Source organism: Saccoglossus kowalevskii, chromosome 17 (genome assembly GCF_978046115.1).
Source record: "Saccoglossus kowalevskii chromosome 17, keSacKowa6.1, whole genome shotgun sequence".
NCBI classification, from domain to species: domain Eukaryota; kingdom Metazoa; phylum Hemichordata; class Enteropneusta; family Harrimaniidae; genus Saccoglossus; species Saccoglossus kowalevskii.
Genome location: NC_140657.1, coordinates 20,332,150 through 20,345,867, shown reverse-complemented (window position 1 = coordinate 20,345,867; position 13,718 = coordinate 20,332,150). Strand labels below are relative to the sequence as shown.

The window sequence follows — 13,718 nt, the reverse complement described above, 5'->3', positions numbered from 1 at the left end:
AGCACCGCAGTTCTATTCAACCCACACATTTATAATTATAAGCAAACGCTGTTTTATTTTAGAATTATCTTGCGAGCATCATTGTTTGTTGTCATCAGAGTACTTCGCTAGGACCTACAGGACTCTATAGTAAACGTGTCGCTCTCCATGACCAACTTCTACAAAGTACCGAAAAATCTAATTGTTGAAAACATCACTACCGGTAAGTTGAAGATTATGAACTGGAACTCGAAGGCCTCAAAACACATTCTGTGCCCAGGAATATAACGGCACACGGCGTTTGAATCAGTCACAGTACCGACCGTTACATCGCGAGTCATCGAATAGTAGCACCGCAAACCAAGGGTCATTCAATAACCAAACACTCCCTTGCTCTGTCCGACTGTGTGCGACCCGAGTCCACGTCGCGAGCTCAGTTTCTATTTACGAAATACCAAATATATTGATACTAATGGGCCCGGCAACGTTAAATTATAATGTGCCACAACGCCATTGAACAATCAATACGTCACTTCCTGAGTCCTATTCGTGAGGTCGTATCTGTGAGGTTCTATTCGTGAGGTATATAGCGTGCGCATACATCAATTGCTCGTTTCAGATCCTCGTTGCATTACAGCTATTCGCTGGTTCCCGGCGTGCTTTGTCCAAACATATATCAGCATGCGTTCGCGAACAGATGTTGGGGCCAGCAACAGATCGATCAGCGTGCGTGAATGTCCAATCACTTATTAGTGGAGTGGCTGGATGCATTCAGCGAATGCGTGGCCTTATTGTAACTATTTTCGGGAACCCGTCCTTTTGTGTCCTTGACAAATCCACGACCTATGTATAACAGTTCCTTCACTCTGCGCATGCGCAATATTGACGCTTGGGCTCAGTCATGATATCGACGACCTACATAATGCCTTAGGCATGCTGTACAAAGCACGTTGTGTTTAAGCGGTTTAAAATAGCGCTGAACTTCGCGTGAACTTCCCAGTGCGTCGTGATGCACGTGCTCAGCCTGTTCAGTTCGTTTTAGCGTTGATCGTAAATGAAGGCAATCGTGCGGACCACAGTCCCTCAACACTATGTACGGACGTATCTATGCACTAAATAGTGCGTTCAAGGGACGAGCGACCATATTTTGGGAAGGGTGGAAAAACACATAAAAACAAATATTGTGAAAAATTTCCAAATGCGCAACTTGGGAAAAACAATAATAATTTAGACAAAAAATGAAATTCAAACCAAGTTTCACCCATCGCTGCACCATGACGTAGCGCCACAGTCACACGCCTATCATCTTTGTACATCTGCATATAAACACGCTGTATTCACTACATGGAAATCCATGGGACCTGTTTGAACATGGTTCAATACGACGACGAAGGCGATATTGATGTAAACCAATTTTGAAATTTTGGGTCACCATATTATATTTCCTGAAATAATAAGTTGATTAGAAATAATATACTATTTTGAAGCCATATTTTCTTATAGATAACAGGTAAGTAATCTCATATTTATGCATATACCGAGATGATAATCTATACATTGTGACTCACGGATAATTTATTTCAAATCTTTAATTGTTTTTAAAATCTGGGGTTCACATACAATTTGGCACATAAACATATTTATTAATGCCCACACATTTTAATTTCTCCAAGCTATTTTCTCTTGGAATTATGACTAGGATTCCCAAGGAGAAAGTTTTGCAGAATTGAGACAAGGGCAGTCAGCTAAACAGTGAATATAGAGACGACCACCATTATTTAAAAAATAGTATGTGTTGTGTACATAGAGAGGCGGCACGAAACTTTGCATCATGATGGGGCGAGATTTGCTTACCAACCTTGCACCAAAGGCGCGACCTTACTCAGAGGTTGAAATATAGACCCTCTGAAACGCTAATTCCTGCATTTTGAGGGGCAAATTTAGCTGACACAAAGGGATTCGGCTTGATTTTGGAGGGGCGACACCCCCTCTGCCCTCCCCCGTGCCACCGCCACTGATACAGCATGTGCATGTCATTATACACTACCACTTATTAATAAGAATATATTGCTGAATTATTGTAAATTATTTAAAGAACCGTGCCGGGAATTAAAACTGCTCTGCCCCGAACGTATGGAAATTTGATGAGCAAGTAGTAAAATAAAAAGTGGTACAATTTGCTTAAATTAATTTTATGAATATTCGCCGAAACAGATAGGGCTCGTCATACCTCATTGTTTCGAAGCATGACGCTGTGCTCTTTTTGTGTTATGGTGATGCAACCTAATTAAATACAATGTCAAGTTTATTTTTATTTTTTATGATACTAAGTGGCCGTACAATTTATGAAAACAGTTATTGCACTGTTCAGGGCAGAGGAGAAAAGAAAACAAACATAATGTGTCTACCATCTCCGAGTCTCTAACCAGCCAATCCATCGCTAATCCACAATGTTATAGCTTCTTGTAGTGCCGAGCAAATTCGAAAATAAACCAATATGCCACGTTGCATGTTTGTCGGTTAATACGAGCATATGTTGTCAGCTCGTGTTTTGATCTGTTTTCTTTCATTTAAATATGAGCGACATTGAACATGGCCACCAGCTTGCAAAGGTCGTTGTGACTGTCTCAGACTGGCTCATCGTTGCCTGTTGATGAACTTTACACATTTGAGTTCATCACCAATGTCAAAGCTGTTCATGTTAAATCGCCAATAATGGTATGTATTCAGTGTGAATGTCGTGTTACAAACAAAATGGCCGCGAGTCGACCATTTTTAGTCGGTTGTGTTGCGAAACTGAACAAATTATAGGTCTGGTGCCACAATTAGAAAGTACTTGGTATACGATGTAAGTACGTAGTCCAGTATACCGTAACCCCAGCGTCGTCAAATAATCGCCGAGAATTTTCGTAAAAAAGATTTTTACATTTCCTGACTTTTCCTGATAATCGTTTTGCACATTGTTTGTGTCATGTCGGTGAGAAAATAAAGAAGAATATGCATTGTTTAAAATATGTTGTTTAATTACTTTTACCTCGTGTAAGTCAAGGAATGTGCAGTGTTAGAGTTTGTTAGGGGGTTACTACATGTATTATTATTATTTCTCATTTTTTATTACCATGGTAATGTCGTCGAAGTGATCGCTAAAGCGCGCCAAACACAGCACAAATTGAATCCTCAGTAAACTATTTTGGAAACAGCACGCTCACGTATAGACAGAAGTTTGACAAAGCAATCGGTTACCGTGGTGATATGTTATTTTCATTTCAACGGCACGGCATTATATTAAAAATATTGTTTATCAACTTGTGTTCCGAATTGTTTATGTTACCACGGCACGTGAACTCCGTCAATGACTGAACTTTGCCGGTAGGTCAGTGAAAACGTGTAAATCTCAAAACTACTCAGGCTTGCCACAAGCAATGCTAGCCATTTGTATTCACAAAAAAGACGCTAAAGTTGATTCAAAGCCAGAAAAAAATCCAGAGGGAAGAGGGTATAAATATTTTCTCAACAAGCCGATTAGATTCAAAATCGTAGCCCGTTAGTTTGGTTGATCGCGTGTTGTCTCGTACGTGCAGCACTCACGTGATTCAGACTCGTTGCGTCGCCGTAATGACTAGAACTATCTTACATAATAATGCTTGCAAACCATTAGGCATTATTACTATAATGTAGTAGTGAAATTATTGTTACAGCAATTTAATGCGTTGTTACTGTAGTGTGATGTATTGACACAGTAATGTAATGTACAGTAGTGTATAACTGTATCGTAAGATTACGTATTGGTACAGTAGTGTAATGTGCTGTTTTACAGTAGTGTATAATTGTATCGTAATGCAATGTATTGGTACAGTAGTGTAATGTACTGTTTTACAGTAGTGTATAATTGTATCGTAATGTTATGTATTGGTACAGTAGTGTAATGTACTGGTTTACAGTAATGTATAATTGTATCGTAATGTAATGTAATGGCACAGTAGTGTTATGTACTGGTTTACAGTAGTGTATAATTATATCGTATGGTATTGTATTGGTACAATAGTGTAATGTATTGTTAGTGTTATATTATTAAAACAGTGGTGTAACGTGTCGTATCAGTAGTGTAATGTGTTGTTACAGGAGTGTAATATGTTGTTACTGTGATGTAATTCGGAAATTGTGTACTAGATGTTATTCGGGAGTGTTCGATTTCACTGTGCTTGCGTGCAAGGTTTCTATGCCGACTAACCAGGTAGTGCACTATTTACAATGCATAATCTGACTTTTTTATGGTACAGGTTCTACACAGTTCAAATGTGAGTTGGGCAGCCCTCTCATTTTTAATTACCATGATGGCTTTTAATAGAAATGCAAATTATTATTTTAATTGTTTGTATTATTAGTAATCAGTCAATTGTTTCGTTAAGTTGACTGCAGCACATATTTATAGCTCGTACATCTATTATTACGTCATTTCGGGTAACTGTGGACACTATAGTAGTACACTTCATTGTAAATTAAAAACGTTCGTATTGCAGTATACGGATTTAGTAGCCTTCTGATGAAAACAAATATGCACATTTTTTATCATAATACTAGCTTATTCAGGGTACATATGCCACCGGCCTTTAAGCACAAATTCCGCGAAACAGCTAGCATATGCGACAAAGGACGTGGCAAAACAAATTACTGCACTAAAGTTTACGTTTAAAACACAAATTTAGACAGATTTAAGGTATCACGGATGCCTTGTTTGAACTTCCGTATTTGATAAAAATGTTCCATTGTGTCAAGCAATAGGTAATTTTCCTTCCAACTGCGAGATCTCGCGAGATGTATGAAAGACGCGCGTCAAACGTCTGCCGCAAAAATCGAACGATTTGATTTTTAACTCGAATTTCTTTGCTTCGTTGCTCACATCGACCGGCCAACCGTCGACGCGATGTTTGACGCCACTGCGACGTTATGACCTGTTTGTCCTGTTTTTACGTTCGATTTCACGCATAACGCGTGATTCTCACAGTTGTTATGATATTCTATTTTTGCTGTAAAATGAATGTATTTTGATAATGCCCAGTTAGCTAGTGAGGCTTGCCCAGCTGCGGAATTAGAATAGACCGCATGTATTGTCATTGCTAATTAATATTCTTTTGTTCGTGCTTGTGCAAGACGAACGTGAACACGAGTTAATCAAGTTGTCACCCAGCTCCCGATCAGTGCAGTGCAGCTCAGCTCAGCTCCGGTGCAGTGTCAACGTGGCAGCCAACGTATGTCTCATGATAATGCCTGACCAATTCGGCATGTGGGACTGATAGATGCAAAACAGCCTGCTGTGGTTCTACGCTGTAAAACCAACTTTAGACAAAGACCTGTGTTTCGCCAGAAAGCATGGTTTGCTGATCTTGGTCTTCTCTCTACACGGACGGTATGGAAGTCGCGTAACATTACGGTCAGTGTCGTGTAATTTGCATTCCCCGAGACCTCTTAGTTTGGAGCTGTAGAACTGATATCGCCGTCGACGTTGCTGTGATTAACTGTACTATCGCTGAAACTACACAATACGAGTTCTGCACTTAGGTAGGGTAGACAATTCCGAGCTGGGCTATTATCATTAATGTTATATTTATTGTGATATATATTGTTGACCGGTTTGTGATTTATATCACTCCTGTTATTGGTTTATGCTTATTGTATTATTAAATTAGTATTATTGGACATATCCTGACTGTGTGCCTTTGTTTGACCCTTTAGTGTTGCGTTCTGGAGTGCGAGATATTGGCGGCCAGGTTCGCGGGAGACTATCTCGTATTCCCGTTCGTAACAAATTGGCGAGCGTGCCAGGATACGACACGAATTGTTATGATACATTCTAATATATAAATGCTTGAATTGCGTTTGGTGGCCGTACTAATGAATTTAAATTGTACTGAATTTTGTTTGGTTACGTACCATGGGTATGTATTGATCCGTACTGTCGTATTTCTGTAACAGGTCAAACAGAGCATACTGATAATTTGCTTACTATTGAATATATTTGATGAATATTGTGGGTATATAATTGTTCACTCTATTATATTGCGTAAATTTTGGATATTGTTTTGATACCTGTTATTTTAGGGCTAAGGTGCATTCGAGTCTTATTTGCGTAATATTTGTATTGTAAAATATTGTATCTGACACCTCTCCAATCATGACTTCTAGTGTAGAGTTTAATGCTGAAAGTTTTCTGAAATCTGCCAGTGTATGTGTTAAAGATGTAGAGGCATTGCGCAAAGATGAGTTGAAGGCCCTTGGGGAATACCTAGGTATTGGTGAAACACTGTCAGGTATGTTGAAATCTAAGATGGTGCGAGTATTAAGTGAACATTTGCGGTTAGTTGAGGAAGAAGGGGAAGAGATGTCTCTTGACAGCCAGGTAGTTCTAGCTAAGATAGCATGGGAAAAAGAGAGATTAGAAAGACAAGAAAGGGAAAGGGAAAAGGAGAGACAAGAAAGGGAAAAGGATAGACAAGAAAGGGAAAAGGAAAGAAATTTTGAGTTGGAAAAAATGAGATTAGAGCAGGAACTTAATAGAAGTGGTCCTAGTGGGTCAGAATTTGGGTTTAGGTATGGTGGTGGTAAAGTTCAGGAATTTGATATGGCTCGGGAAATTAAATTAGTACCGAGATTTCAAGAGCAGGACGTGGATACCTATTTTTTGTCATTTGAGAAAATTGCCAAACGACTTGCATGGCCTGAACGTTATTGGACCTTGTTGTTGCATAGCGTGTTTACTGGAAAAGCTAGCGAAGTATGTTCCACTCTTGATGAGGAGCAGTATTCAGATTATGAGTTTGTGAAAGCTGCAGTTCAGTCAGCCTATGAATTAGTGCCCGAAGCTTATAGACAGAGATTTAGGCATTTGCAGCGTACCGGTGGGCAAACATTTGTTGAGTTTGCTAGGGAGAAAGAGCTAGTTTTTGATAAATGGTATAGGTCCCTCCAGGCAGAGAAAGATTTTTGTAGTTTACGGGAGGTAGTGTTGTTGGAGGAATTCAAAGATAGCATTCCCCTAGATATTAAAACCCACCTTGATGAGCATAAAGTGAAAAATATTAGAAATGCAGCTGCTGTGGCCGATGATTATGAATTAACCCATAAGAAGAGTGTAAAGTCCTATTCCCCCAGATGGAATAATAGGCGTTCCCGTGGTGCTAATGGTGCATTGGACAGTGAGGCTAGTGGTGCGAGTACTAAAAGTCAGTCTGTAACACCTAAATCAGCTGAGAACAAGAGAGTATGGGAAAAACCTCTTTGTTACTATTGTAAGAAGCCAGGGCATGTGAGGGCAGAATGTTTCAAGTTGAAGAATGAGAGGCAGTGGAGAAAGCCAGTAGCATTTGCCAGGGTTAGAGACCCTGTTAGGAAAGTAGTAGGGAGTTCAGCCATACCTGGAAAAAGATGTGGAATACTTGATGTACCTGAAGAGTATAAAAACTTTGTGTCAAAGGGTGAGGTATCCCTTGGTAAGGTTAGTGATGGTAAGCCTGTAGTTATACTCAGAGACACTGGGGCAGCTCAGTCTTTAATGTTGGCTGGTGTATTACCTTTAGATAATGTAAATACAGATGCCAGTGTGCTGGTTCAGGGTATTGGAGGTGGTTATGAGTCTGTTCCCTTGTATAATGTCGAGTTGAGGTCTGATTTGGTCACTGGAGATGTGACTGTTGGTGTGGTCAAGTCCTTGCCGATAGAGGGCGTTACTTTTCTACTGGGTAATGACCTGGCTGGGGGTAAGGTGAGTGTACTCCCCGTGGTTTCTTGTAAGCCTGTGGTTAATGACAAGACTGAAGAGTTGCTTGAATTATATCCTGGTATATTCCCTGCGTGTGTTGTTACTAGGTCACAAACTAGTAAGGAAAGACAGGATGAGCTGGTGTCAGAGGTAGTGAAGGAAGACTCTGGTGTGTGGTTAGCGGAGACTTTCTTTGGTGATTTGAAGGATGGTAGTGAGATTAAGACTGACTTCAGTCACTCTTCACTAGTAGAGCAGCAAGAAGCAGATTGCACCTTGAAAGAGCTAATGGCAAGTGCATTGAGTGAGAATGAGGCTGAAAATCTTCCGAAGTGTTGTTATATGAAGGATGGTGTTTTAATGAGGAAGTGGCGACCTCCCAGTTCCCCAGCTGATGAGGACTGGACGGTAGTTCACCAAATAGTGGTGCCTCACTCTTATCGGCATGAGATACTTAGAATAGCTCATTCTATCCCTGTGGCTGGGCACTTGGGTATAAGAAAGACTGAAGCCAGAATAATGGCACATTTTTACTGGCCCAAATTACATAGAGACGTGGTTGACTACTGCAAAACGTGTCATACTTGTCAGGTTGTAGGAAAACCCCAGCCTGCTATTAAGCCTGCTCCTTTGGTGCCTATCCCAGCATTTGGTGAGCCATTCAGTAAGGTATTGGTTGATTGTGTTGGCCCATTGCCTAGAACCAAGACAGGTTTTCGTTTTATGTTAACAATCATGGATATGGCCACTAGGTATCCTGAGGTAGTGCCTTTGAAAACTATAACTGCTAAGGTAGTGGTGGAGGCATTGGTGCATTTTTTTACAAGGTATGGGCTTCCTAAAGAAATTCAGTCTGACCAAGGGTCAAACTTTATGTCTGGGCTATTTCAGGAGGTTATGCATCAACTGGGGGTGAGTCAGCTTAAATCCTCTGCTTATCATCCTCAGTCTCAGGGAGCATTAGAAAGGTACCATCAAACTTTGAAGAACATGCTCAGATCATACTGTACAGAGTGTCCGGAGGATTGGGATAAGGGAATACCCCTTGTATTGTTTGCTACTAGGGACACTCCCAGTGACTCTACAGGGTTTAGTCCATTTGAACTTGTGTATGGTCATAATGTCAGGGGTCCCCTGAAGCTTCTAAGAGAACAGTTTCTAGTTGCTGAGCCAGAGACCAATATGCTAGATTATATATGCAAGTTTCGAGAACGCCTTTTTAAAGCAGGCGAGATAGCTGCTGAACATCTTAAGGTGTCGCAGAATGTTATGAAGAAGAAGTTTGATAGAAATGCAAAAGCACGCCAGTTTAGTCCAGGTGACAAGGTCTTGGTATTATTACCGTTAGTGGGTGAGCCATTAGCTGCTAAGTTTAGTGGGCCCTATGAGATTAAAAAGAAACTTAGTGAGGTCAATTATTTAATTAGTACCCCTGATCGCCGAAAACGTCAACGAGTTTGTCATATTAACATGATAAAGAAGTATTTTGATTGTAAGGGAGAACCCCATAAGATGATAGGTGTAGTTGGTTCTGGTAATCAGACTTTTGAGTGCGAAGATGAAAATGAAGATGATCCTGATCCTGGAGAGTTTGATATGTCACAACTGGATCCACAAACTGCTGTATTATCCAATTCTGAGACCTTATCCAACTTGTCGTCTTTGTTGAGCTATTTACCAGAGCCTCAAAGAGAAAGTTTTTGCGAGTTGATTTTTCAATTTCAACATTTGTGTTCTGATGAATTGAGTCGTACCACTTTGGCTTGGCATGATGTGGATGTCGGGGAGGCTATCCCCATTAAGCAGGCTCCATACAGACTCAACCCTGATAAGTTGGCCAAGGTGAGGAAGGAGGTTCAGTACATGTTACAGCATGATATAATCGAACCCAGTCAGAGTAGTTGGAGTTCTCCCATTGTTCTCATCCCCAAACCTGATGGGTCTTTGAGATTTTGTATTGATTTCCGTAAGGTAAATGCTTTAACTGTTACTGACTCTTATCCTCTTCCCAGAATTGAAGATTGCATTGACAAAGTTGGGAAAGCAAAGTACATCAGTAAGGTAGATTTACTTAAAGGTTATTGGCAGGTTCCTCTGACTAATAAGGCCAAAGAAATATCAGCCTTTGTCACGCCTGATGGTTTGTTTCATTGTAAAGTGCTTCCATTTGGCATGAAAAATGCTCCAGCAACCTTCCAGCGCCTAATGGATAGAGTAATACAAGGTGTACCAAATTGTGTTGTGTATATTGATGATGTGGTCATCTATAGTGAAAATTGGGAAAGTCATTTGCTCCATCTCAGAAAATTGTTCGAAAAGCTCACATGGGCCAATTTGGTTGTAAACTTGACCAAAAGTGAGTTTGCTAAAGCTAAGGTGACTTATTTAGGTCATGTCATAGGTCAAGGTAAAGTGTTGCCACGACTGGCCAAGGTTAAAGCCATTGTCAACTTTCCGGCTCCAAAATCAAAACGAGAAATCCTTAGATTTTTGGGCATGTCTGGTTTCTATCGAAAGTTTGTGGCAAACTATAGTGAGGTTGTGGCTCCACTTACCAATTTGCTAAGTACGAAGGTGAAGTTTATTTGGGCAGATGAATGTGAACAGGCATTCGCAAAGATTAAAGCTGTGTTAATAAGAGAGCCCATTTTAGCTGCTCCAAATTTCAGCAAGTCTTTTAGTTTAGCGATTGATGCTAGTGATATTGGCGTTGGGGGAGTGTTGCTCCAGGAAGATGACTTTGGGGTTGAGAAACCAGTTTGTTATTTTTCAAGAAAATTAAATGTACACCAAAAACGGTATTCTACAATTGAGAAGGAAACTTTGAGCTTGGTATTGTCTCTCCAACATTTTGAAATATATGTGACGAATGGCAATGGTCCTACAACCATTTATACGGATCATAATCCACTTGTGTTTTTGGAAAAATTTAAAACCAAGAGTCATCGTTTATTTCGCTGGAGTTTGATGCTACAACCATACTCTTTGAAAATAGTACATATAGCTGGAAAAGATAATGTATTAGCTGATGCTTTATCACGAGTTTGAGATATGTTATGTAAAATTGCATTAATAGTTTGGATTTGTAGTTTGAAGAACGCATTTCTTTAGAAAAGCGTTCTTTTTTGTATGGGGGAGATGTTATGATATTCTATTTTTGCTGTAAAATGAATGTATTTTGATAATGCCCAGTTACTGTGGAATACTTTATTTTCGCTGGAATTAATTTTCGCTGAAAAGGCTTTTTGGGCGTTTTGTATGGAATTTATTTTCACTGATTTTTGATGTGTTTAATGGGAAATATAGGAAAAAAAGTATATTCGCTGGATTTTATTTTCACGGAATCATCCCTTCAGCGAAAATAGCGAAAATAAATTCCAAGCGAAAATAAAGTATTCTACAGTAGCTAGTGAGGCTTGCCCAGCTGCGGAATTAGAATAGACCGCATGTATTGTCATTGCTAATTAATATTCTTTTGTTCGTGCTTGTGCAAGACGAACGTGAACACGAGTTAATCAAGTTGTCACCCAGCTCCCGATCAGTGCAGTGCAGCTCAGCTCAGCTCCGGTGCAGTGTCAACGTGGCAGCCAACGTATGTCTCATGATAATGCCTGACCAATTCGGCATGTGGGACTGATAGATGCAAAACAGCCTGCTGTGGTTCTACGCTGTAAAACCAACTTTAGACAAAGACCTGTGTTTCGCCAGAAAGCATGGTTTGCTGATCTTGGTCTTCTCTCTACACGGACGGTATGGAAGTCGCGTAACATTACGGTCAGTGTCGTGTAATTTGCATTCCCCGAGACCTCTTAGTTTGGAGCTGTAGAACTGATATCGCCGTCGACGTTGCTGTGATTAACTGTACTATCGCTGAAACTACACAATACGAGTTCTGCACTTAGGTAGGGTAGACAATTCCGAGCTGGGCTATTATCATTAATGTTATATTTATTGTGATATATATTGTTGACCGGTTTGTGATTTATATCACTCCTGTTATTGGTTTATGCTTATTGTATTATTAAATTAGTATTATTGGACATATCCTGACTGTGTGCCTTTGTTTGACCCTTTAGTGTTGCGTTCTGGAGTGCGAGATATTGGCGGCCAGGTTCGCGGGAGACTATCTCGTATTCCCGTTCGTAACACAGTAAACGGAAAATGGTCACATATGTAGTGTTTCTGTTGGTACTTGTGATGGTACGTAGTACAGTGCTCGGGGTATATCATGATTGAAATTCATCTTCATTTTGGTTTCGTTACAAAATATAAAGACTCGGCCAGTTCTTCAAATTATACGTTCATATAAATGTACATTTAAGCATGCCCCCAGTTCTCCGACCAAAATACAGATAGTAAACAACTGTATAGTTGAAATGTTGGTGATTGGTTCGTTTCATATTTCCTACTCTTGAATAAAGTGTCCCGAGATGATTTTTTTTAAACAGCAAAATTCACCACGATCACTTATATTGTCTTGCAATTTATTGAAAAGGAGTTTATTTCCTAGTGTTTTTTTATCTCTGGAAACATGCCACGGCATCCGACGCTATTAAATGTTGGCGGTTTCGCCCCCCAGGTTTCCTTCCAACTCTTCTCCGTACTTGCGTAGCGTGAATTTTTTGCCAATGCCTTGGTATTGTGCCGTACGTGGTAAATGCAATATATCCCAGCCCACTTTAGATCGTTGATATATTATATAGACATATAAGTTGTTTTTAGAAAACCTACACCCTGCAAAAAAAAAAAAATCCTAGAATAGGATCTACGTTGGAACACGGTTACTAAAAAAAGAACCTGGTTCACAGTCCCTCTATCACGATAGAGGGACTGTGAGGGGTTGGAACATAATACTTCTGGGGCTGGGCGGGAGTCAGTACTGGAAAATTTGCGAAAACACAACTCGAAACTTCTATGAAGGGAACAAATCCAGTCACATCGGATTTCCACACTTTCAGTTTTGGCGAAGATGACAAAAAAAAAAAGGTTTCATTAGGGTTGATTTATATGAATGGGAACGTTTATTCCATGGTCCCACAATTTGGAGACACACTGAACACGCCGGTCATGAAAAATCACCGCACCATAAATCGCGACTCTATATGCCATTAGTATGCTCTGTTTCCGAATTCTTAAACAGCGCAACGGAGAAGTCTTTCAAAACAAATCCTGTGGACGGCGGCCTACTTTATTGACTCACCTTTCTATGCCCTCAATGTGCGTGCGCATTCATGATCACCGTGACAGCGATCTCCCTCACACTGACCTTCAGATTCAAGGACACTTACGTGTCATGGGCGATTAATTTTAAAACGGTGAAAATTAAAAGCACAACGACTGAATTCCAATAACCTTACATTTCAATATAACCTCCTAGGGGCGGAATCAGTACGTCTGTGAAAAGAAATCCAGGAAGGCAGTTATAAGTAAAGGGTTATAAAACTTGAGAAAATTGACTCGAACTATCTCAATTGTACATGTTGCTGTCCCGCCCATGCTTTTGTATGGTTGCGGGACAACGACCAACGTCAATAGCAATAAACCTTTATTTTTTTCTGCGCCGTTAACAAAAAATCCTGCCTGAGTAAGGTACGGTGTAGTTTTGTGCGACATGATTTATACGGACTTTTGTCCGCGAAATTAAAGACCTGTCATTAAAATAAGTTGCGTTGCGTAAACATAAATTAACAAAATATCGATTTTGTGGGAGTCACTTTTATCGCTTTTCATGGCCGGCTCTATTAAAATTCTCGTGACGTATTCACTCATCGCACAATTTAAATCAGACTACGCAATCCATCAAGTGCATGACGTATGACGTAGGTAACATTTATTACACTAGCGTCCCTCTGAACATACGCTCTTGCCCCCACAGACAGGTAGATATGGTATAACCCGGCGGACAGCCCTGTCACCGAGAACTTTATTATCTACGCTTAACCTTCACATTAAAACATAAACTTCGAGAAAAACGCACGTATTT

General features: G+C 40.1%; 1 protein-coding gene across 1 annotated transcript; it reads left to right on the top strand.

Moving 5' to 3' along the window:
- The first annotated feature begins 6,151 nt into the window (after positions 1–6,151).
- LOC146732720 (uncharacterized) lies at positions 6,152–10,783 on the top strand. Its single transcript, XM_085491925.1, has one exon. The coding sequence runs from the start codon at positions 6,152–6,154 to the stop codon at positions 10,781–10,783; it is 4,632 nt and encodes a 1,543-aa protein (XP_085348051.1).
- Positions 10,784–13,718: the final 2,935 nt, after the last annotated feature.